The 21,264-nt window shown below is 42.0% G+C and overlaps 1 protein-coding gene across 2 annotated transcripts in view; it reads right to left on the reverse strand.

Moving 5' to 3' along the window:
* C6H8orf34 (chromosome 6 C8orf34 homolog) overlaps positions 1 to 21,264 on the reverse strand; it is a 422,831-nt gene that overhangs the window by 43,857 nt on the left and 357,710 nt on the right. For both annotated transcript variants that reach the window (XM_069731465.1, XM_069731463.1), the window contains exon 12: positions 4,548 to 5,053. In XM_069731465.1, the coding sequence (XP_069587566.1) occupies positions 4,548 to 5,053 (506 nt within the window). The remainder of the gene's footprint in view (positions 1 to 4,547; positions 5,054 to 21,264) is intronic.

Genomic DNA, 21,264 nt, shown 5'->3' on the forward strand with positions numbered 1-21,264 from the left:
TACAGCATTTTTTGTGGTATTTTAGAGACCAAAAGAAAGGAATTTTGGCGATCTTGAATTTTTACCATTTACCAATCAGGTTTTTTGTGCTGAAAACGTCCCCCTCAGCTTATACACAAGTCCCGGTCCCAGAAAGCAGGTGAGGGAAGGGGAGCGACGGAGCAGCGGGCTGGAGTCGGCGGCTGAGGCTAAAGCCTGTGCCGCTGCTGTAATAGCGCACAGTGCCAGCCACCGGCTTCCAGCACTCATCATACTCACCTACCAGCGCATCCTCGGTGCTGGCACTGCATCTCGTTCCGGCCACTGGCGCCTGCAGTAATTCCAACCGAGCAATAACGTGGCACTGCTCATTAAGGTAATGAATATGCACACCTCTCCACTCCAATAGGTTTGGCGCTCATATTCATTACCTTAATGAGGAGGGCCACATGATCGCTCGGCAGGAAGAGCTGCTGGAAGCCGGGGGAACAAGATACAGTGCCACCGAGCGCGCGCAGGCAGATAAATAATATATATACATTTTTTTTAACAGGACTCATACATAGTGATAAGGGGATACGGAGCCATGCAGGCCAGGACAGGGACTGGGGAGCCATGCACACTAGGACAGGAACTGGGGAGCCATGCACACCAGGACAGGGACTCAGGAGCCATGCACACCAGGACCGTAACTGGGGAGCCATACATACAAGGGCAGGGACTGGGAAGCCATGCACACCAGTACAGGGACTGGGGAGCCATTGCACACCAGGACAGGATGGAGAGCCATGCACACCAGGACAGGGATGGGAGAGCTATGCATACAATGATAGGGACTGGGGAGCTATGCATAGAATGACAGGGACTGGGGAGCGATGCATACAATGACAGGGATGGGGGAGCCATGCATACAATGACAGGGACAGGGAAGCCATGCATACCATGATAGGGATGAGGGGACAATGCATACACGGCTTATACTCGAGTCAATAAGCTTACCCAGTTTTTCGTGGCAAAAGTAGGTGCCTCAGCTTATACTCTGGTCGGCTTATACTGAAGTATATACGGTAATTATGCAGCGCCCCAGAGACCTGGTCGTTGCAGTAATGTCGCTCTGCCACTAAGGGGAGTGATGGTATGTCTGATGGCACTAAAGGAGTTCACCTGACCAGGTATCACCAGCACACATTATACTTCACACTCCGGCCACTAGGGGGAGCAAAAGGTTTTATTTATTAGGCCACTCCTCACACTGGTAAAACTAGGGGTTGGATAGGAAGTTAGGGAGAAGCTGACTGGGTTTTGCCCAGGCAACATCCCGTGGCAGAGGGTGTTGTGGGGGAGACTTCAGAGGGGGATCCCTGTCAGGCGAGGGAACCTGGCAGTGACTTAGCGACAAGGACAGATCGTTACAGAGCCGCACCTGCACTACCTTGTGGCGGCATCTAAAGAAAGGACACGAAGCGAAGGATATTGTGGACAGTGAGAAACGAGAGCAAGCACAAAGGAGAGCCAGTAGGAGTCGTGCCCTGAGAACGGAAACATCCTACTGAGGCGCGTAGCCGGTGACCGGAACACTGAGGAAGTAACTGACTCTATGCCTTACTTCAAATACCACAGGACAGTTAATTATAGGTTGGCTGTCTACCTTACATCACCTAAGCAGACATAGGGGGCAAGCGTGGAGAGGGGCATCTCTAGGGTCCCAGAATAGCTCCGAGCCTTCCTGTCAAACAGGTGCGTCCTAGCCATAACAAACTTGGGGGATGGAGAATAGAAAGAACGAGAAAGAACGAGAACAGAAGTTGTGAGGACTATCCCGAATGCTCAGCAGGGAAGCACTACAACACACAGGCGCTAGTGGTAGGCAACGATTTCCACCTGCAAAGGGAACTCTGGATGTGCCTTCGGACCGGCCGGTCTCAGCCAGCTCTGTTGACAGTGCTCTGGATTGAGGATCCTGAAGCCTTCAGTAAAAGGTAAAGAGACTGCAACCCTGTGTCCTCGTTATTGACTGCACTTCACACCATCGCCACCTACACCACTGGGAAGCCCTGGGGACATACTTCACCTGTGGGAAGGTATACCATCTAGCTGCCATCACATCACCCCAGTGGACCCCAAGCAGCGTCGGTCACCCTGACCGAATACCACAGGTGGCGTCGCGAAACCTTAGCTGACTTTCATCATCTCTTTTATTGGACACCCCTTAGCAGGGTCACGGACCGGGTCCAGCCACCGTGACATCCCCAGAACTGTGCCAGAGAGGACCGGTACCAAGTAACCCGCGGCCCTGGGTCTGGGGGCGCTCCAATTATTTTTATATTAGATCAGACTTATCTGGTCATAGTGATACCACATACAATCTGATATTTATTTATTTATTTTTTTAATGGGGGGGAAAAGGGGTTGATTTAATCTTCTATGTTTTTTTCTTTATTTCCTATTTTCTTTACACTTTTTTATTTTTCGAAACGTCTGCATTAAGAAATTGAGACAGTTGAAGCTTCTAGATTTGTAATATCCAGTAAGCCACTTGGTATACAAACTGCAAATTATATTTCAGTACTTTCATCCAGGTGAAAGTGCTTTAGCAATGCAATCATTTTCAATAGGAAAATTGCTGCAATCCATTTGTTTTAAAATGTCAATGTGATCATCAAGTAAAGTCAGACCAAAGCTGTATGTGTCGGTGCAAAGTGAATCACATTAGTATTGACATTTTCTCCTAATTAGACAGCCGCCCCAAGGTTGTAAAGTCCATTGTACTCTATTGCCTAATTTGCAGGTTTATTTCTATTACATTAACATCATGATAAGTTATGCACAGGGTTTGCAAGTCACAATGATTCAATTCTATGTTTGGGGACCATTCTATCATGCAATATGTAACAAGTCAGCGCTATTTTTCAGTGTTGACATTAAATTAAGAAACCACAAGGTTTCAGTATATAGTCATTGATTGCTTCAATTACAATACTAAAATATAGCTAAACTGGGGTCATTCAATTTAGTTTTGCTGAGTGAAGACTGTTCCCAACTGTTCAGAGCTGTAATATCAGTATTAAACACTCACACAAGTCTTGTGCACTTGCTCTAAGAAAAATATTTACACTTCTCAGACAACCTTGACTCAATCATAAGTTATATAACAACTATACTCATCTCTGGTGCCGACACCATTCCAGCGGTGTTGGCACTTGCTCTACTGTGGCTCGTGTGACATAACAATGATCCCTGCGGCCAATGACTGGCCACATCACTCTCCCCTTCTTCAGACTTTAATGACATCCGAAGGAGGTGATGGATCAACCACACCTGTGACTTCCTCAAGATGTCAGTTACATAAGAGGGGGAGAGTGAAGTGGCCCTGATTGTCCACAGAAATTATGGGACCTGACAATGTAACGCAAGTCCCAGGAGAGCCAGTGCTGACATTGGAGATGAGTATAGCTGCTATTATTACTTGGGGAAACATAGTGCTTGAGAAGGGGTTGTCCGAGTAATGGACAACTCTTTAACACTGTATTTTCTTATTCCTAACTTGTTCCTCCACCTAAAAAAATTTGAATAAATAGGTGAAATTTGGGCTGGCATTTCAAATCTTAACTAAAAACAGAATTTTTAAAAACTGAAAACACATCAGTAGTGGGGATAGTGATGGCTGACATTTTGGGCCTTCCAACAATATGACTGAGTTTGTATAACTACGGAGGAACAAGACTGACTCACATAAAGATGATTGGAGCTTGTGCCGTTTTCCTATAAATTTGGCAAAGAAAAATCTTTCCCTTATCTCCTGTAAAGTTGGCAAATTTTTTTTTTAAATTATAGATGACAAAATGTTTATGTTTATGAACTAAACATAAAATAATGATGTGAACACAATATAAGATCAAATTTAGGTTCCTGTACTTTAAAAATTATTATATTATCAATTCTGACAGTCTTGACAATAGCCAGTCCACTTATGTTCCAAACACTTCCTAGTGTGCACCCTTTTACTGCAATACAGGGCACTGGCGTTCGCTGCAGGGGTGCCTGGCTTAAGTCAGTGGAATAGCTGCTTTTCCAAAGCGCAAGAAGATCCATGAAGCAGAAAGAGTAATAAAAAAGTCTATGGGCAAATCCTAAAGGGTTAATTAGAAGACTAAATGCAAAACTAAGCCAGTTCAGTCAGTTGCAATGCTTAATCTGATAAAAAGCACACCTGGGTAGTGTGGAAATATGATAACTGACAACTGCAAGGAATGGTATAGGATTCTAAATGGGATATTGTGCACCTCTATTGGCTACAAACCCATCTTTTAATTGATCCACTGGTAGATGACCGATCAGCATGACCTATACTGACATTCTGCCTACTGATATTATTGTCAATGACACTGCTCAGCAAGGGCGAAACTACTGTCACCTCTGATGTCAGCACTGCACTCGAAACAGCATGTGGCAACCAGCAGGATAGACAGGCCCAGGTAAGTATGTTTCTTATACAGCAGTCAAATGAGCTCAAAAACAATTACTCTATTGAAACAGAAAGAATTTTCATCATATAAATTTAATTGTACCTCTGCAACACTGTTTCGATGAGATGCCATTCCTAAAGTGTCAGCAGGAAGTTGAACAGGAACTCCTGATAGTGTACTAGAAGTCCACCCAACTTGACTTTTAACAGTTACAGATCTACTTCTGTGTCCTGGGGAGATTCCTTCTTTGTTTCCCTGAATACTTGGAGTGAGGGGTCTGTTCAACAAGCTATTAGGAGTTCCTGGTCTGGTCAATGGAGTCACAGGTGTTTGAAGTTTACTTGTCTGTGAATTTGGAGTCTGTGGTCTACTGTTTGGTGCATTTGAACCATGAGTTCTGCTGTTACTTAAAGGAGGGGACTTGTTCCCTTGAAGTTGAAGCTGCAAGTTTTTTGTAGCTTGGTTTGGCACTTGTGGTTTTGTGTTTTGCACATTTGAAGCTTGGTAACTTCCTTGATGGTCACTTCCAACTGTGCCAACTCCTTGTTGGTTAGCTGGGCTCCGTGACATACTTACTTCAGCTATTAGTGCCAAGTCTTTTTCAATATCTGAAACATCAAAAGAAAATTAACTTTTTTTATAGAAGCAGTGAAAATAGTTTGAAATAACTATTTTTTATTTCAGTTTCCTTTTCTATTTACTTTTTAAACTTTGTTCTTCCCACAGAGCATGTCTTTGTTGTCTGTGCCACAAACCACTAAAGTCTGGTTAAACATGAACTTTCTGGTAGTATTGTCTTTAAAAATTCTCAATGCACCAAAAAAGTAAATATGATAATTGATAGCATATGAAGGTAAACAATTCAGAATTCAAGTAATCATCTAAAATCACAGCTTCCGAATTCAAAAACTCTACGCCATCGAAATTTTGCCCAATCATTAGACCTAATTTACATTATCTAGAAATTTGAAACCTAAATTACATTATCTAAAAATTTGAAAAAAATACATTGTTGCACACAGGGGAAATGCTAATTATAACGGAATAAATAAGACAATTTGCAAAATAAACAACTCAGATTCAGAAATGTGACAATTTACTGTTACAGTATAAAGTGTGCAAAAAAGTAAGAACATTACATAATACTACATTTTTTCTCACATGATTATTTATTGCAAAGGACTAATTTTTTCAAGACCTTATAAATCAAAAGTAGTAATAGAATACATTTGAGTGGACAAGTCCCTTTATTGTACATACACCACACACAAGTTCAAACAAGAATTTAACAATGATGGGGTGATGAAACTACTTTGACTATCTTGAGTGAGCATGGTGTGTCTCCGTGAAGCAATTTAATAATTTTAACAATTAAATAGGTAAATTAAGAATTAATTATATGGGATTGTCCTATGGAAAAAGGAGGATAGGCACCAAAACATAAGGTACCTTCACACTGAGCAGCTTTTCAACGAGAACGACAGCGATCCGTGACATTGCAGCGTCCTGGATAGAGATCTTGTTGTGTTTGACACGCAGCAGCGATCAGGATCCTGCTGTGACATCGCTGGTCGTAGCTAGAAGTCCGGAATTTTATTTGGTCGTCAGGTCGGCGTGATTCGTCATGTTTGACAGCAAAAGCAATGATGCCTGCAATGTTTTTTCATGGAGCGAACAACCAGCAAGAACGGTAAGTACATCACTGGATCGCTCCTGCATCGTTCTGCTGTTGCCGTGTTTGACGTCTCTACAGCGACCTAAACAGCGACGCTGCAGCGATCAGATTGTTGTCTATATCGCTGCAGCGTCGCTTTATGTGACGGTACCTATAGTCCTGGAGTTTGTGATTATTTTAGAGGCCTTTTAATCTCTTAACAATTGGGGTTTCAAGATTGTTGGACAGTCCAGAACTCCAAAACTTTTCAATCACTTCTTATAGATACGATTATCCTTGAAACTACTACAGTGAACATCCCCTAATAAAGTCATCTACTGCCTCAGTGAAAACCCCATCCCCACTAATTGTTGGTGAGGCACACCTGTGGAGGCAGTATTCACAATTGTGAACGAAACCTGCACAATCCTTTATATGGCTGCAGCACTTGTACATGATCAAAAATAAAAGACCCATTTTGCACAAGTAATGTAGATTTTATGAGACAAATAAAAGGTAAATTGAGGAAATATTTTCATTTTATCATGGATTTCCTAATGGTCAGCCAAAGGCATCATCTTAGTCTGTGTGATAAGGCTCAGTCACCATTTTGGTCTATCTGGCGAAGTTCCGAAAGTAAAACTTTGAGAAGCCTTATCTATTGTGATAGTCATGGTGCTTCCTCAGAGGAATATTTAGCAGCAAAGACCATTGACCTAAATTAAACTAAAAATGGCTAATAAAGGAGGACATAAACCTGACTGTGGAGAAGCCTGGTTAAGTCTCCTCCTCAAGATAAGATGGTAAAGATTTTTATTTGTGAATATGACAAAGAGAATAAGGTGAGCTGCACAATTTTAAAAATTGAAAATATAATTAAAACTCTTAGGCCCAAACATATTAGGCTGACTATTTCTTAAGGCTGCCCTACATATTAGAGTAATGTCAGCCAAACCAGGTTTGGATGACACTCTAATGTGTATGGGGGCACTAGCAAACTGATGGTTTGGGGAGATGTTGATCATGCAACTCATCCAATTTGAGATGTGTCAGCCAGCGGCATTCTCATAGAGAACACAGAAGTTTTGACCGACTGATCGTCCTTAACATCGTTCAGCCAACAGCCATCTTATGTGTCCTTTACATCAAAAAGGGAAATACCTGCCTAGATCAATGGCAAAGCTTCAAATAAATATAAGCATAAAAAAAAAAACTCAGAAGCAATTTAACCATAAAGATCACTGCATGCACCTTAAACCAATTGCTCTTACTTTTTGTATGAGATTGTCTCTTTTGTATTAAGGATTACATTCCTTTTTCATCCCCATTTTTTTTGCATTTTTTTGTATTTTTTTCTGAGTAGCCTTTCTTACAATATATATTTTTTCATATGTAATTTGAAGCATCCAATTTTTTTTGGGCATGCATTTCTATAAACATACCTGGGCCCACCAATATGCACATATTGTCCCATACTAATTTCTTTGGGGCATAATTTTTACAATGAGAAGTTCTACTTTTGGATGCTGCTAACTGTACTATGTTGTTTTTCTGTGCATAAATATGCTTAATTTAAACATTTGATTGTGAATGTTTTGTACATTCAACATCAACATAACATATTGCCTCTTTTGGTGGTTTCTCTTTTTGCATATTTTCTACCCCCAAATTTTTACTATTTTCATTAATGATGTTCTTATGTATGTCCTAATAAAATGTTGCTATTTTATGGTTAAATTGCTTCTAAGTTTGTTTTTTTGATGCGTATGTGTCCTTTAATTGCTCTCCAAAGTACATAATGGATTGGGAATATGACTGTCTGTGTGTTAGACTACAGTGGCATGTAAAAGTTTTGGCACCCTTGGTGAAAATTACTTTTATTGTGAACAGTTAAGCAAGTTGAAGATTAAATGATCTTTAAAAGGCCTAAAGTTAAAGATGACACATTTCCTTTGTATTTTAGAAAAAAATATATATATATTTTCATCTTTCACATTTTAAAAAATACAAAAAGGAAAATGGGCCAATTCAAAAGTTTGGGCACCCTTGGAGATTTGTGTGCTCAGATAACTTTCAAAATAACAGTAATTTTGACCAGGGTACCCATGTTTTACATGACACTGTACACTGTATAAAATCTTTTAAAATGTTTTTTATTGAATTTTTAAGGTGGAAGAGGAGGGGGATAACATTGGGAAAGGGATGGAGTCAGTAAAAATTAGAGAACTCAGACAAAATATCTCCAAATGGTGGAGTAGCAAAGTTACCACAATAAACTATACTCCTGAACAGGTATAAAACTTAATTATGGTTAACAGAAGATGTAGACAAAAGAGAAAGTATAGGTAAATAAATCTACTGGTCAAAGTTCATCCACACAGATCTTACAGGTAACTCACGAATTACGAAATTTTAAGTTCCATATCTCCCACTTCCTATTGTATTTATTTATGCCGTTATTATTAATAGCGAACCTCCACTCTAGAGAGCTGTGTAGGTGAAGTTTATCTAGTATGTCTGTAAATTTGGGCGTTTAGGATTTTTTCCACCAATAAGCTAAGGTATTCTTAACTACTAAAAAAATGTGGATGATATATTTGATCGAAGAATCCAAGTGCTCCATGATGATAGAGAGACGTGCCCTTTGAGGGGTTATCAAAAAGCTATTGTTAGAGAAAGAATTAATATGTTGTGAAACGTGCATCCACAGTGTTTTAACTTTAGAGCACCCCAAAATATGTGGTAAAGGTTGTCCTGCAGTCCGTGGTTACTCCAACATAATGGTGACTGATCAGGACTTATATGTGATAGTCTAATAGGGGTATAGTACCACCTTGACAAAAGTTTGAGGAAAGACTCATGTAGAGTCATTGAGATATTAGAGGCATAGGTAGCGTTGATAGCACTGTCCCATTGATCAGTCTGAAGAGTAATATTAAGGTCAGCCTCCCACCTTTTCATATATATATTCTTAAGAGTAGTAACATCTTTGTTAAAGTAGTTGGATAGATTTTTTAGACTCCAAATATTTTTGTTGCTTGTGTTACACAAAAGCAAAGAGAGGCTTTCAATATTCGTTGTTTTACTATTAAAAAGCTTTTGAATACAGTCTTTTATGAATGAGAATAACACCAATTCAGAGGAAGGAAGTTTGCACTAAAAGAGAGAAAGTTCTCACCATCGTAAATATCCCCTGCTTTTTTATCCCTGACTTGGTCCAAATATCTGGTAGAGAGAAACTCTAAATAGAAGAGAGCAAAGCTAGAGGAAGTTTTTTGATTTGTTCAACCTAAGTGAAGCTTTTAGAAGGTTTAATGATTATTTCCAAGCATGAATTAAAGCTTGAAAAATTGAGTTTGAAGAATCTTTTTGTGAAGTGTGAATTAAGAAATTGAAAAACATCTCTTGAATAGACCTATGGCCACTGTAAACAGATTCTAAGATGAACCACGCAGGGTGAGATTGGTCATTGAACCAATGCGAACTTTGTTTAACCAGGGATGCAAGGTAATAAGCATATACAGTGGGGCAAAAAAGTATTTAGTCAGTCAGCAATAGTGCAAGTTCCACCACTTAAAAAGATGAGAGGCGTCTGTAATTTACATCATAGGTAGACCTCAACTATGGGAGACAAACTGAGAAAAAAAAATCCAGAAAATCACATTGTCTGTTTTTTTAACATTTTATTTGCATATTATGGTGGAAAATAAGTATTTGGTCAGAAACAAACAATCAAGATTTCTGGCTCTCACAGACCTGTAACTTCTTCTTTAAGAGTCTCCTCTTTCCTCCACTCATTACCTGTAGTAATGGCACCTGTTTAAACTTGTTATCAGTATAAAAAGACACCTGTGCACACCCTCAAACAGTCTGACTCCAAACTCTACTATGTTGAAGACCAAAGAGCTGTCAAAGGACACCAGAAACAAAATTGTAGCCCTGCACCAGGCTGGGAAGACTGAATCTGCAATAGCCAACCAGCTTGGAGTGAAGAAATCAACAGTGGGAGCAATAATTAGAAAATGGAAGACATACAAGACCACTGATAATCTCCCTCGATCTGGGGCTCCACGCAAAATCCCACCCCGTGGGGTCAGAATGATCACAAGAACAGTGAGCAAAAATCCCAGAGCCACGCGGGGGGACCTAGTGAATGAACTGCAGAGAGCTGGGACCAATGTAACAAGGCCTACCCTAAGTAACACACTACGCCACCATGGACTCAGATCCTGCAGTGCCAGACGTGTCCCACTGCTTAAGCCAGTACATGTCCGGGCCCGTCTGAAGTTTGCTAGAGAGCATTTGGATGATCCAGAGGAGTTTTGGGAGAATGTCCTATGGTCTGATGAAACCAAACTGTAACTGTTTGGTGGAAACACAACTTGTCGTGTTTGGAGGAAAAAGAATACTGAGTTGCATCCATCAAACACCATACCTACTGTAAAGCATGGTGGTGGAAACATCATGCTTTGGGGCTGTTTCTCTGCAAAGGGGCCAGGACGACTGATCCGGGTACATGAAAGAATGAATGGGGCCATGTATCGTGAGATTTTGAGTGCAAACCTCCTTCCATCAGCAAGGGCATTGAAGATGAAACGTGGCTGGGTCTTTCAACATGACAATGATCCAAAGCACACCGCCAGGGCAACGAAGGAGTGGCTTCGTAAGAAGCATTTCAAGGTCCTGGAGTGGCCTAGCCAGTCTCCAGATCTCAACCCTATAGAAAACCTTTGGAGGGAGTTGAAAGTCCGTGTTGCCAAGCGAAAAGCCAAAAACACCACTGCTCTAGAGGAGATCTGCATGGAGGAATGGGCCAACATACCAACAACAGTGTGTGGCAACCTTGTAAAGACTTACAGAAAACGTTTGACCTCTGTCATTGCCAACAAAGGATATATTACAAAGTATTGAGATGAAATTTTGTTTCTGACCAAATACTTATTTTCCACCATAATATGCAAATAAAATGTTAAAAAAACAGACAATGTGATTTTCTGGATTTTTTTTTCTCAGTTTGTCTCCCATAGTTGAGGTCTACCTATGATGTAAATTACAGACGCCTCTCATCTTTTTAAGTGGTGGAACTTGCACTATTGCTGACTGACTAAATACTTTTTTGCCCCACTGTATATTTGGTAAACCAAAACCTCCGATACATTTATGTTTGCACAAAATGTCAACCGCCGCTCTAGCCCTTTCCCGGCTCCAAATGAAGGAGTTGATCATGCCTTAAATCTTAAAAATAAGCTGAGGAGGAATAATTTTTGGAAGAGTCCTAAATATGTAAAGGATTTGGGGTAGAATAAAGGCTTTAACTGCTAATATTTTGCATAACGGAGAGATCTGAGTGCCCAAGATTAGTAAAGTCGACAGAGATAGTTTTAAGAATATTTCCTAGATTGGCATCAACAGTAAAGTGTAGCTTATTTGTAACAATGATGCCTAGTTAGACAGTTTCTTTCTCTTCTAGTGCAAAATATGTTTGCTCCCTCAAATCACCAATCTCGGCCTCATTTATATTAAAAGTGAGTATTTTGGACTTTTGAGATTTTATCTTGAAGTATGAAACTTTAGAGAAAGTCTCCAACTCTAGAGTTAGGGCTCTGATGCAGTTTATGGGATCTCTCATTTTTAGGAAAGATCGTCGGCAAACAAGCTAATTTTAAAAAGATGATCGGGAAAATTGAATTTGACCTATTCAGCCTAATTCTTTCTGCAAGGGGTTCTATGGCAAGAATGAACAGAAGAGGAGATAGCGGGCACCCCTGTCTCGTGCCGTTAGTGATGGGGATAGATTTTGATAAAAAATTAATTGTGTAAATTTTTGTACTAGGGCATGAATATAAGGCAAAAATTGAAAAAAATAAAATAGTCATTAAAACCAAGAGTGGCTTTTAGGTATGCCCATTTTAGCCTATTAAAGGCTTTTTTGGCATCTAGTGTTAGGAATATTCCTTGGGAGTTTGTAGATTTCAACAGGTTTATCAAGTTTATTAACCTCCTGGTCCCAGCTGGCGGCCCTTCTATAAATCCTATTTGGTCGTCTTTTATTAGGTATGGGAATATATTTTTTAAACGTTCTGCCAGAATCTTTGAGTAAATCTTGATGTCACAATTAGAGAAATGGGCCTATAATTTTGTATTCTCTCTGGATCCCCTTTAGCTTTCGGGATCATGATGATATTGGCTTCAAGCATCTCTTTAGGAAATGAGCCCAGAGAAGAAGCCAAATTAAAGACCGGAACTAAGTGAGGTGCTAAAATATTTGAAAATGAAATAAAATACTAATTGGAGAATCCATCTGGACCTGGGGATTTTTGGGGTTTTAGTTTGCGGATGGTATTAACTATTTCCTCCTCGGTAAATGGTCTATTGATAAAGTCTAGATCCAATAGATCTATTTTGGGAAGGGTTAGACTGGAGAGAAAAGCATCTATAGAATCGGGATCTACAATAGGAGTAGAGAGGTTGTCTTTCAGATTATACAAATTTTGAAAAAATTCGGCAAATGCGCCAACTATATCTTTTGGATGAACCATGGACTCGCCTGAGGGGGATGTTATCTTGACAATTTTATTAATACGCTCTTTTTTTAATCTTGACATCATAAATCTTGTTGGCTTCTTGATAGAAGAATGCATTTTAAACTTTGAAGATTTAATGACTGTGTCATATTCAAGAAAAATTTCAGATCTCAGTTCCTGTCTGAGTTTTAAAATTCGCAAGCGAGTGGCAGAAGATGGTACTTTTAAATTATTTTGCTGATCTTCTTTCATACTAATTTGTGTCTGTAAGTTAATGATTTTTTACTTTATTTCTTTTTTATCTGGATAAAATTTACACTGTATAAATTCAAAGCCAGTTTCACAATCTATGACATAAAACTGAAGCATAAAGGTACCATCACACACGCCGATCCAGCGATGTCAGCGGGTGATCCAGCGACGAAATAAAGTTCTGGACTTCTAGCTCCGACCAGCGATGTCACAGCAGGATCCAGATCGCTGCTGCGTGTCAAACACAACGATATCGCTATCCAGGATTCTGCAACCTCACGGATCGCTATCGTTATCGTGTAAAGTTGTTCAGTGTGAAGGTACCTTTACTATAGGGTCAATGACTTAATCAATTACCGTACTTAATCCTTTAGATTATTTCTGGTTTCTGAGAGCTATGCTCAACTTTTGTGTTGTACTCAGTTGCCAATGTTTTTGAATACTAAAGGTATATTTTGATTCCCCTGTTTCTGCTTTTAAGGTAATTATAATCATTTGTTCCTAATCAAGAAGATTTTTCAATTTTGTGCTTTACTTTCCGTTCTGTAGTGTGTGAATGTATACAAATCCTAATGTCTAAGTTTTTACCTGTTATATAGCAAAAATAGCTATTACTGTACAGTCTCAAATGTTAGTTTTTCTTCATCCCAACTCAACTGTACTCAATAGGACACAATCCCAGAAGGCTTCTCACTTGGAAAACCATTCTGATACTGCCAACTGTAGTTTTTATTGATCCATGTGTAAAATTCTCAATTGTAGCTGTAAAAACTACCGTAAGAGCCAAGAATAATTTTTAAGCTTGTGCAATAAATTTGAAGACAGATGGAACATTGGTCCAAAACAATCACTATAAAAGCAATGATTACTGCTCAATCTATTAAACTTGTGGTTAGATAAGCTGACCTAACTTAAAAACGCATGTCCCTCCAAGAGAAATTTACCTGCATGATAGAACAAGAGGGAAATACACAAAAGAAGGTACAATACATAATAGCACGTGTTCCGAAAATAATGCCTTCTAATAGTACATGAGAGTTAAGGCAAAGTAAAAGTGAGGGTAATATTTTACACCTGAAAGGAACTTCTGAATCTACCATAATTTGTTGTTAAGGTGACACGTAGTCACCGAAAACACGGCAATATTTAGGTTAAGGTTATGTGCAAGGAGTTTTTGAAATAAACTTTGCATAAACTCTCCAAGTCCTCTTTGAAATCTCAAAAGCCCTGAAAAGTGCTCAGTTTCTCCTCTGAAAACTCAGTGAGCACATAATTAAAAAGAAGTTTTCCCCTTCAAGCTTTTTCAGCCTATAAGCTTGCAATATCTAAAGATAATTAAATCAGCATTTTTGACCTTTCCCGGTTTCAGGACCACTCCATCCAGTGATTGTTCAAATGAAAGGGAATCTATCACCAGTCTTTTACTACTCCATCTAAGAGCAGCATGATGTAGGGGCAAAGACCCCGATTCCAGTGATGTGTCACTTACTGGACAGCTGTTGTCGTTTTGATAAAATCACTGTTTTCTCTGCTGCAAATCTAGTAGTTCTCTGAATGCTGAGCTCAGTATAATCCCGCCCACAACCTTAATTGACAGTTTCCTGTGTACACTGTGCATAAGCAGAAAGCTGCCAGTCAGTGGTGGGGCAAGTTTATACAGAGCTCTTGAATATGGAGGACGACATGGCAGCAGGTTTACCAGTTTAATGATAATTTCCTGCTGCAAAAAAACAGTGTTTTTATGGAAACTACACTAAGCAGCTCAGTAATTGACACATTGCTGAAATCAGGATCTCTGACTCTATATTGTGCTGTTCTCAGATTAGATGGCAAAAAAGTGTCTGAAAAGATATTGGTGCAGGATATATGAATATGAATCCCACTTATATTGTAAGGAGGTTGCTGTCCCTGCTCCTTATCTGGAACCACTTAGTCAGACAGCTGGGTTGTCGGGGGGAAGACTTTCTGCTCTGGACACTAGGGACCATGTGACGGCTGGGGCAGGGAGGAAGAGACGGAGGTGTGGTCAGAAAAGTGCGGGAGAGCAGAGCGCGCCAGAATGAGGGGACAGCTGCACGGAGAGAGGGCAGGTTGCAGCATCGCGCTCCCTGTGAGGGCACTAAGGCTGGAATGAGAGTGGGGACTTGCAAGCCTCCATAATCTGAGAAGACTCTTCCCCTGACAGTGACTCTAGTGCAGCCCTGGTGACCACAGTGACAAGCAAAGATCCCTGAGTGTGATAAGTAACTGCCCAGTGTGTGTGTGACATTACTACAGAGAAGCTGCCAGGCTTACAGAGACTCCTGTGGCAGTGACTGATGAGACTGTGCTACTTCCCGGTTTAGTTTCACTTTGAGAAGAACAGGCTGCAGAGACTTAACCCCTGAGTTTCCAGGAAACAGAGAAGAGACTTATATTCCCTGGTCTCCGCAGTATCAGTACAGAGACTGTGATTCTTGGTGAGAGACTTAACAGTGCGGAGCCCCTTATTCCTGGCTGTGCTGTAAAAGCTAAAGATTGCATCTTGTGAGTACATGAACGGACTCTGCTGGTGACTGTACCCACGCTGAAATTAGGACCCTCCAGTCAGGACCTCACTGGACTGATAAGTCACAAGAACACTCGTTAACCCTTTTGTTCTCGCTTAACTGTTTACTGTTTGATTTACCTCTATTAACCCCCTGTTTATTCCCTGCGAGGTGAATCTTACTCCTGTTAATAAATTCCCCTCAACAGTTGGTCTGTCTGTTCCGTGGTGACATATGCAACCCTGCACCCTATTACACTTGGCGTAGTCGGCAGGATGTCACACGGTAGCGCGGAAAGGGCAGACCAAGCAGTTGGGGGAGGCCCCAGGTCTAGCATTTCCCTGGTAGCCATGTTGGTTAACTTGCCAAAATTCTAGGGGAGTGATGTCATGTTGTGGAGTTGGACGGAACGCATCTGAGGGATGATGCGGATGCATCCTATGACACCGGCTTTGCAGGCGGAAATAGCGGTGATGGCCTTAGAGGAGGATGCACGTGACTCTGTGATGCTCAGACCCCCCCAGACGACAGATACCCTGGACAAAGTATTACGTATACTTGAGGAGACGCATGGGGACCCCACTGGCGTAGGGGAGCTGCGCATGCGACTGTTCCGCCGGGTACAAGGAGAGGGGGAGACCGTGACGCAATATATGAATGCACTGCAGGAGCTTCATACTGCCATTATACGGAAGGATGGCGTAGGTGTGGGGTCAATTGACATTGTGCTGCGGGACCAACTGGTGACAGGCTTGTGAGATGTGTTGGTGAAACAGGCCCTGCGAGAGCGCATGCGCGTAAAGCTAGATATGACTTTCTCTGAGGTCAGGAGTGAGGCACGCACGCGTGAGCAAGAACAAGGGGTGGTAGTGCCAGTGGGACAGGTATGGAGCGAGAAAGTTAACAGCCCCTCAATGGGTAGAAGATTTGAAGGAGGTTAAGCGAGTCCATGAGGAAATAGCTGAATATAAGAAGACCCCTGCTGCAGAGTACAGCCCTCCGGTGCCAGAACGAGAGACCGGCCCCCACAGTGAGACTAGTGCCGCTCGGCGAAGAAGACTGCCTACATGCTACAACTGCGGAGCACCCAGTCAAAATGAAGAGGAGGCGATGTGGACCCAAGATTCCCAGCTGAAGATAAGAAGAATCTGGGAGGAGATTGAGAGTCTGGGGAAAGCCCTTACTGCCGTTTTGGAGACCAGCGGCATACCCCGAGGTAACATGCGGAAGCCGCCAGAAAGAAATCGAGGAGAGGTACGCAGAATGAAGAATGCTTCGGTGGTGGCCCCAGAGTGTAACTCCGTATCCTGGGGTGAAGAGCAACCGCAGATGATAGATGTCCCCCGCTGAGGTCGACGATCCAGACTGAAGCGCCCTCCGAACAGACGTAGACGTGAGTGATGGTCGTGCAGAAAGGTGGGACACATGTCCAGAAATTGCCCTACCCGAGAAGAGCGGTGGCAGAGATCCGCTCACCTCTCTGAGGGTCCTGCTAAATGGAGGGAACGTCGCCCCTGGAGAGAATGGTACGGCCGGAAGAGAAGAGTTCCACCTAAGGCAAGGCAGTACCACAATGTCGGAAGCCAAGGGGAGGTGGAGAAGGTGTCGAGCATCTCCGGTGGAATGACTGCGCTGTCCCAAGGCGTGAAGGCGAGCCTGGTGGATCTCCAGCCTGGGTCTGAAGGTTCTGCTTGTGAGACTCAGCCCGGGAGAAAGGAAAGGACGTTCACTCGAGAAGACCACCGAAGTGCTTTACTACCTTGCCCAGCACGAGTTCCTGAAGAAGAAGAGAAAGTGCCAAGTGTTCCTGCGACACTCGTTTTCAAGGTCCTAGCCGATGAGAAGGAGGAACCATTGTTGTCATCCCCTGAGGTGAAGAATGTGCTGGCTGTCAGCTCACCAGTTCCTGATCGGACAGGGGAAATGGAACAGCTGTGTGAGACAGGGCATGTGGCTGAGAAGCCCTGGGAAGTGATGCCCGCAGAGCCCGGCGCAGATGACAAAGACTCCGGCCTGCATGGTCTTAATTCATCTGACTCAAGTTTCGATGGGAATGCTCCTGTCAAAGAGATGGGGAGCTATGGAGAAGAATTGCTTGTACTAAGCCCCCAGACTGAGGAATCCGAGCAAGAAGCCCCTACGCAAACACCTGCTACTGGCAAGGCTAAGAAGAAGAAGAAAAAGAAGAAGAGGTCAGCAGTTGTTGATGAAGCAGAGAAAGCATATCTCAATCTGACTGATGAGCAGCTCCTAAACCATTTAGTTTGGGAGTATATACAAGAAGAAAGGCAGAAGGAGATGCGAGAATCGCAGGTATCTGACTCCCCTCAAAAGAACAAAGAGAAGCACGAAGAGTCCTCGCCCGTGGAATGGCGAGCTTTAAAAGACAGGGAATGTAAGGAGGTTGCTGTCCCTGCTCCTTACCTGGAACCACTTAGTCAGACAGCTGGGTTGTAGGGGGGAAGACTTTCTGCTCTGGACACTAGGGACCATGTGATGGCTGGGGCAGGGAGGAAGAGACGGAGGTGTGGTCAGAAAAGTGCGGGAGAGCAGAGCGCGCCAGAGAGAGGGGACAGCTGCACGGAGAGAGGGCAGGTTGCAGCATCACGCACCCCATGACAGAGTGCTCCCCGTGAGGGCACTAAGGCTGGAGTGAGAGTGGGGACTTGGAAGCCTCCATAATCTGAGAAGACTCTTCCCCTGACAGTGACTCTAGTGCAGCCCTGGTGACTGCAGTGAGAAGCAAAGATCCCTGAGTGTGATAAGTAACTGCCCAATGTGTGTGTGACATTACTACAGAGAAGCTGCCAGGCTTACAGAGACTCCTGTGGCAGTGGCTGATGAGACTGTGTTACTTGACGGTTTCAGTTTCACTTTGAGAAGAACAGGCTGCAGAGACTTAACCCCTGAGTTTCCAGGAAACAGAGAAGAGACTTATATTCCCTGGTCTCCGCAGTATCAGTAAAGAGACTGTGATTCTTGGTGAGAGACTTAACAGTGCGGAGCCCCTGATTCCTGGCTGTGCTGTAAAAGCTAAAGACTGCATCTTGTTAGTACATGAAAGCGGACTCTGCTGGTGACTGTAACCACGCTGGAATTAGGACCCTCCAGTCAGGACCTCCCTGGACTGATAAGTCACAAGAACACTCGTTAACCCTTTTGTTCTCGCTTAACTGTTTACTGTTTGATTTACCTCTATTAACCCCCTGTTTACTCGCTGCGAGGACAATCTTACTCCTGTTAATTAATTCCCCTCGACAGTTGGTCTGTCTGTTCCGTGGTGACATACGCAACCCTGCACCCTATTACAATATAACAAGGGGACCCCTCTATTCTTGATTAGCAGCCTTGCTGAAGCTGACAGCTGAGGGCTGCAGCCCAAAGCTGTCAGTTTTGCCTGGCTCATTATCAAAAATACAGGGGAACCCTACGTAATTTTTTTTTATTTATAGAGCAGGTGATGGCTGATGAATACTCCAATCAGCAGCCACCTGCTCTTGCTGTTAACAGTTGAATACAACTCTCAGCATTCTTCCCTGCTAGCGCTGATTGCAGCGTGAGCAGGAGACAGTGATATGAGCTGTCTTCACTTCAGCAACCAGCGCCGGGGAACAGCATAAATAGTACCACTGTTTCACAGGCATCACTGTCATACAGGGTCAGGGATGTCATCTGTGTGTTATCAGTGTGCACATGTGCGGGGTGTTTTGCGGCCCATGCTGCTACCGGAAATACTGATGTCTGAAAGAGCCCTTACTGAACTCGGTCATTGACTGAACTTTGGTCGACTTTTGCGGATTTTTAGGAAAAAAGCTCAGGAATCTGAACATAAATCCGAATGTGCAATGCTCGCGCTGAACTTAAGATTAGCAAAAGTTTTCTGAACAAGTTCGCTCATCTCTAACCACTAGTACAGAACAAATTTGGCACAAATAGCTTTTCAATAAACTTAAGGTGTCATAGGCATATGCCTCCTTTATTTTGAGCAGCACTGGTTAACATACATAACATATTGTATATTTCACAATTCACAGTAGATCTTACTATATATTGGAGTATGGCTGGTGCCTACAGGTGTTAATCAGCTTGTATAGAAAACCAATGTTATATGATATAAAATAAAATGTCACTTTTTCCATTAGCTATTAAATAACTAAATAGAAATTATTACTGAAAACGACGCAAGGATCATGCCTTCTTATGATAATATTCTTGCACAAAACTAAGAAACTGAGAAATGCTCACGAGCTGATATGGCAGCAAAAAATGTGCCACTGTCAAACTCTTAAGTCTTCATGTGCTCACATTTCTTGCAGTGTGATAGTTCTCTAGGGCACAACACTACAAGCAATTCACTAGCAGGCAGTCAAATGGAAAGGAGAACATGGTGTTTTGCCCATAGAGGGAATGATGATTCATGACTGAGCGTAACCCACATACTGTTTAGTCTCGTCCCTGAGCAGAATAATTCAGGAAGTAATAAAAACTGTGAAAATGTCATAGTTTAGAAAAGTTATATATTTTTATATTACAATCCTTTTTAAAAATAAAAAATATGTATATTCCCTATTTGACATTATTCTGTTATTAAAGACAGGCAGTATGCTATCCACAATTTATTGACTTTTGACAATTAAGTGACTTTCTGTAGTGCAGTGGATTATCCAGCCTGTCACTTTTATACTGGCAGGCTGCAAGATCTAGAAAGCGTTGATCTATGGCAAAACCAGAGACCGCTGTTAAGCCTCGAGCTGTAACAGCAATTGACTCTCCACGATCAAGTTGTAGGGAGCCAGTGGAATGATCTCCCTCAGTGAATCTCCTTACATGCTGAGATCGTTACTGACTGCGGTATGTATGGAGCTAATCGAGCTTCTGCAAACACCTAAGAGTACTCAATCCCCTGTGTTATATCTCAGCTAGCAAGGAATAATTAATGCTGCTGTAACACTGCCAAGGCCAAGAAAGGAAAGCAAAAATTCTGTTGGATATGTACACTTTTGAGCACAACTGTATATGTCATTATACAGGAAAAAATGTTTCTTAACATTTTTTTCCTGTAAAATGCAATTTTTCGTCGCTTTGGAATGTTTTATTGTCGGTCCTTAATGAGGAGCAAAAGTCAGACTCCATTGTTCTTAGCAGTGATCTCGGAGTCAGAAATGCTTCCAGGGGTCTTCCCCATGCTGTTCTCCTTCTATTCAGCACTTTTCCCATCCATGTTAGCATTTTCACTGCCCCCGAGACCTCCTTGTAGTGCTTGCGGGAAAAAAGCTTGGCTCTCCCATTGACTCCCATTAAGCTAGTTATTCGAAATGAGCATGCAAGCATTGGGAATTGCTCAGTTTGAGCAATGAGTAACCAAACCTTTTAGTGCTCACTCATCCCTAGTAAGACCCCACTCCCAGGTTGTGAATATGATGTCACTTTGTTAAAGACTTGTGATTTTTGAGGGCTGACAAAAAAAATGGCCCACGCCATTTCCTCCAGTGATCATACATTTATCGTCTCTGCTGTCGATTAGTGGTAAATGTATTTAGAGGGAAAACCCAAACTTCAGTGAAGGATCTGAATATTGAGATTCAGCGTGGTCATGTGAAGGAGAGGTGGACAAGGATAGAACCATTTTCTTAAGACACAGATAAAATTTAGGACACTGAAGTATAAGTTAATAAAATACAACCTGTCACATATGAATCTGTAGCATGGTAGTTTCAACAAAGACAAAGAAGGAATTTACTTTAAAGAAAATTTGTCACTAGGATCAACCCTCCTAAGCCATATATATGGGCATGTAGGTCATGGGAAGTTGAATAAAATTATATCTTGACTGTGTTCCGATGCCTTATTCTAGAAAAATC

The sequence above is a fragment of the Ranitomeya imitator genome, chromosome 6 (assembly GCF_032444005.1).
Source record: "Ranitomeya imitator isolate aRanImi1 chromosome 6, aRanImi1.pri, whole genome shotgun sequence".
Taxonomy (NCBI): Eukaryota; Metazoa; Chordata; class Amphibia; order Anura; family Dendrobatidae; genus Ranitomeya; species Ranitomeya imitator.